Raw genomic sequence first — 3,855 nt, forward strand, 5'->3', positions numbered from 1 at the left:
GATGGTCTGGGGCTGTTTTGCTGCTTCAGGACCTGGAAGACTTGCCTTGATAAAAGGAGCTATGAATTCTGCTGTCTAACCAGAGATCCTGAAGGAGAATGCCCGACCATCTGTTTGTGTACTCAAGCTGAAACGAACTTGGGTTCTGCAGCAGGACAATGATCCTAAACACACCAGCAAGTCCACCACCGAATGGCTGAAGAAAAACAAAATGAAGACTTTGGAGTGGCCTAGCCAAAGTCCTGACCTGCATCCTATTGAGATGTTGTGGTATGACCTTAAAAAGGCGGTTCATGCTTGAGAACCCTCTAATGTAACTGAATTAGGACAATTCTGCAAAGATGAGTGGGCCAAAATTCCTCCAGGACGCTGTAAAAGCCTCATTGCACGTTATCGCAAACGCTTGGTTCCAGTTGTTGCTGCTAAGGGTGGCCCAACCAGTTTTTAGGTTTAGGGGGCAATCACTTTTTTACACAGGGCCATGATGGTTTGGATTTTCTTTCACCTTTAATAATAAACACCTTCATTTACAAATTGCATTTTGTGTTTACTTGTGTTGTCCTCTACTATTGTTTAAATTGGTTTGATGTTCCGAAACACTTAAGTGTGACAAACATGCAAAGGAACAGGAAATGAGGAAGGGGGCAAACACTTTTTCACACCACTGTATAATTACTACTCTTTGGCCGGCTCGCAAGCCGAAACAAGTGTGTGCGGCGTGCCTGTTGTTTTGTTTCCGGTCTAGCTAGATCCGGTGTGGTGATGTATTTTTTGTAATGTTACTAGTTGTTGCAACAGCATGTGAAATTAACTACAAAGTTTGCTATGCCAAAAAAGAACATTAAACTCGCGAAAAATTGAAGCCATTAAAATGGGTTTGCGTTAACTCTGTTAATAGTTTGTTTAACTTATATATATATATATATATACAGTATATATATATATCAAAGTCATTTGTAAAATCCCTGTTGTTGATGCTTTGACTGTTATTGCAGCTAAAGACTGCCCGCATTAGCCCATTGCCCAGTTACACCAGTACGTCCCAGTACTCAGAAAACACCCTTCAAATGCCGTGGCATATAGCAACAACATAATGTAACGCGACAGCGACATGCAACAGCATTAATTAACACACAATGTTATGTGACTTAACATGTCATACTCACACAATGTTACAACAATCCGAGATTCACAAGGTGTTTTTGGAACAAAGAGTCCTAGGGACGCTAAGAGGAATTACAAACTTGGAGCTTTCCCGAGAACTACATACTCAAAGGGTTTCTTCTGTTTGTATTCACACCGGTAAAAGTGACGCAAGTACGCCAGTCCTTCCGCCTCACTTCCTGCTGCTAGCAAACTACTACAGTTAGCTAGCTACTGTGTCCACGACACAATAAAATGGGGTTTCTTAGACTGGGTTCATTTTCATTTACTACGTTGTACCTATTTTGTCTTTTTGACCACAGCACTAAGTCTCCTCAACTGGCTTTCAAGGAAGTGATTTTCCTACCCCCTGCTGAGATAGAAAACACTGTTGTTAGCAAGGTAAAATAATAATAATAACAATAATAATAATAATAATAATAATAATAATAATAATAACCCTAAAATGAGACTGAGTGTAACTTGTGACGTGAATATGTGCGGATGAGTTATATGACCATGTAATATGTTCTGTGGTTTAGAAAAAACTCAAACAGGACAATTCAAGGAAGAGGGCTCTGTTGAAGCAAACTTCTGTGAAGTCTCAGTTGAATCAGGAAGGGAAGGGCTACCTGAAGTCAGAGGCGTCAGATGCTGGTTTTCCCAGGAGTGGGTCAGACAGTGACCACCAGGTGAAGAAGGCCTCTTCCCCTTCTCAGGTGGCCCATCTTGTTCCTGTGTGTCAAACTCTGGCTGCTGCCCCTGAGGCCAAAGATGAGAAGGAGCCACCCAGGTCAGCCAAGACCCTCCAGCTCAGGAACAAACCGATGGTCTTTGATCCTCTCTGGGAGAGGATACAGAGGAAACACACCCAAGAGGAACACCATACCTCCAAATATAAACTGGACCAGAAGGTTAGACATTTTGTCCTCTTTGGTTGTGGTTGTTGGTTTGGTCTGTACATCACAAACTGCAGGTTCTTCAACTCTTTAAATAACGTAGTATCAAAAAGGAAGAAAGACCAGATTATTTCTAACTATAACATCCCAGTGTATCAAACACTCTTTCATTCCCTGAGGAGTTGGAGACTCTTACAGACTCCAGAGTGGCTTGTTCAGAAGCAGAGAAAACAGTATGTTTAGGCAGGGATTTCATTTAAAACCAATTGGAATTTGGATTTTTTGTCATTTTATTTGTACACATTAACAATAGTTATAAATGAGAAAATAGAGAAAAGAGAGTTCTTTCAGGTTTTCTTATTGTGGTGTATCTGTAGCTTCATATTCAGTGCTAGTCTACATAAGCATCTCTTCAGTATCACTCTCTGGCCTTAGTACCTCTCTGGCCAAAGTCCAGTCAGCCTCAATAGTCATTCAGTGATTTGAAACTCTTGTAATTGAAAGTGCTAACATCTGTGTATTGTCACTCACTCAGTTGGTCATGATAACACAAGTATACAGTGCATGTGTGTGTTTCGACATCAATAACACTCCCTGAGATTGCGTAAAAGAAAGTGTAAAAAGAGAGTGGGTACAGGCTTCCAAAGATGCCAACTCTGACAGCCATCACAAATGCAACACGTTTCTACTTGGTTTATTTTGTGTTTTCAACATCCCATGTAGAGACTGCAGCTGGTCACGTACTTCCCTGATTACCCAGCCCTCACTACAGGAAGGCTGAAATGAATTCCTGTTCAGCTGCTCAAAAACAAATTAATTAGATCATCTTAACTGGTATGAACTAATGCATGTAGGTGTGTCAAGGATATGCACAGCTTCTAAAGTGGCAACCTGTTGTTGTAAATCTATTTTGCTGTCAGCGAATACAATTAATGTGTGTCAACCTCCCTTACTTTTCAAAACTCAAACAGATATTGCCATTTTTTATGTTACAAAGTTAGAATTATTTAAACTTCATCATTTTTGCTGACAAAACTGCAGCTGATTCAGATGTAGCTAGTATATTGTTTTGTATATTGTTTAGTTTTGTATTCCAACCCATATTGGGTGGGATGAGATAGTATCGGATTCATAGCTACTGTACAAACTGAATCTTTTTTTCTCTTTATTGTGAACCCAGACTAGAATCGATGGGATTGATTGTTGGGAGAGCCTGAAGAGACAAGCATGCCTGTGGAGGAGGCATGCTCAGCTTGTTATGGCTGAGTGTGGGAGTACTTTGTCTTCAGAGGACAAGGCAGACTATGTATCGTACAGACTCAACCCAATCCCCACACCAAGCTCAAACTACCAGTTAAAAAGCTCTTCAAAAACTGGTAATTGCAGATCATTAAGTGTTGTATGGGGTGCTAACTGAGAATCCATAACATAGAAATAAAATGTTTTTTTGTCACCTGGCTGTCATGTTGAACAGTTGAGCCAAAGCCAAGCACCACACACAGTAAAATATGCTTCTGCATTAATTTGAGGCGTAAAATAGGAAGTGCAGTAGACTCATTTTATCAGCGCTGTATGGTCTATGGCGGAATTGTTTTCTGAAACTGTAAAATAGCAGGACTAGGGAACGTAGGGCAAGTTCATTCCCAAATTTACCGACGTGAGTCTGGGGGAAGAAAAGTCTGCTGTGCGTCGGGCTAAAAATAGGAATGATACATGCGTCAAAGTCAATTGCGCTGGGTGCAACATAGGGCCCTAAGGGCGTTTTCACACATAAACGTCCTAACCAAGGTCCAGACCAAGGTTTATATTTTTG

The 3,855-nt window shown here is 40.8% G+C and overlaps 1 protein-coding gene across 1 annotated transcript in view; it reads left to right on the forward strand.

The window, feature by feature from the left end:
• LOC117944735 overlaps window positions 1-3,478 on the forward strand; it is a 10,166-nt gene extending 6,688 nt beyond the window's left edge. The window contains exons 4-6 of the mRNA XM_034871816.1: window positions 1,467-1,545; window positions 1,686-2,057; window positions 3,223-3,478. Of these exons, the coding sequence (XP_034727707.1) occupies window positions 1,467-1,545; window positions 1,686-2,057; window positions 3,223-3,459 (688 nt within the window). The 3' untranslated portion in view covers window positions 3,460-3,478. The remainder of the gene's footprint in view (window positions 1-1,466; window positions 1,546-1,685; window positions 2,058-3,222) is intronic.
• Window positions 3,479-3,855: the final 377 nt, after the last annotated feature.

Source organism: Etheostoma cragini, chromosome 5 (genome assembly GCF_013103735.1).
Source record: "Etheostoma cragini isolate CJK2018 chromosome 5, CSU_Ecrag_1.0, whole genome shotgun sequence".
Lineage (NCBI taxonomy): Eukaryota > Metazoa > Chordata > Actinopteri > Perciformes > Percidae > Etheostoma > Etheostoma cragini.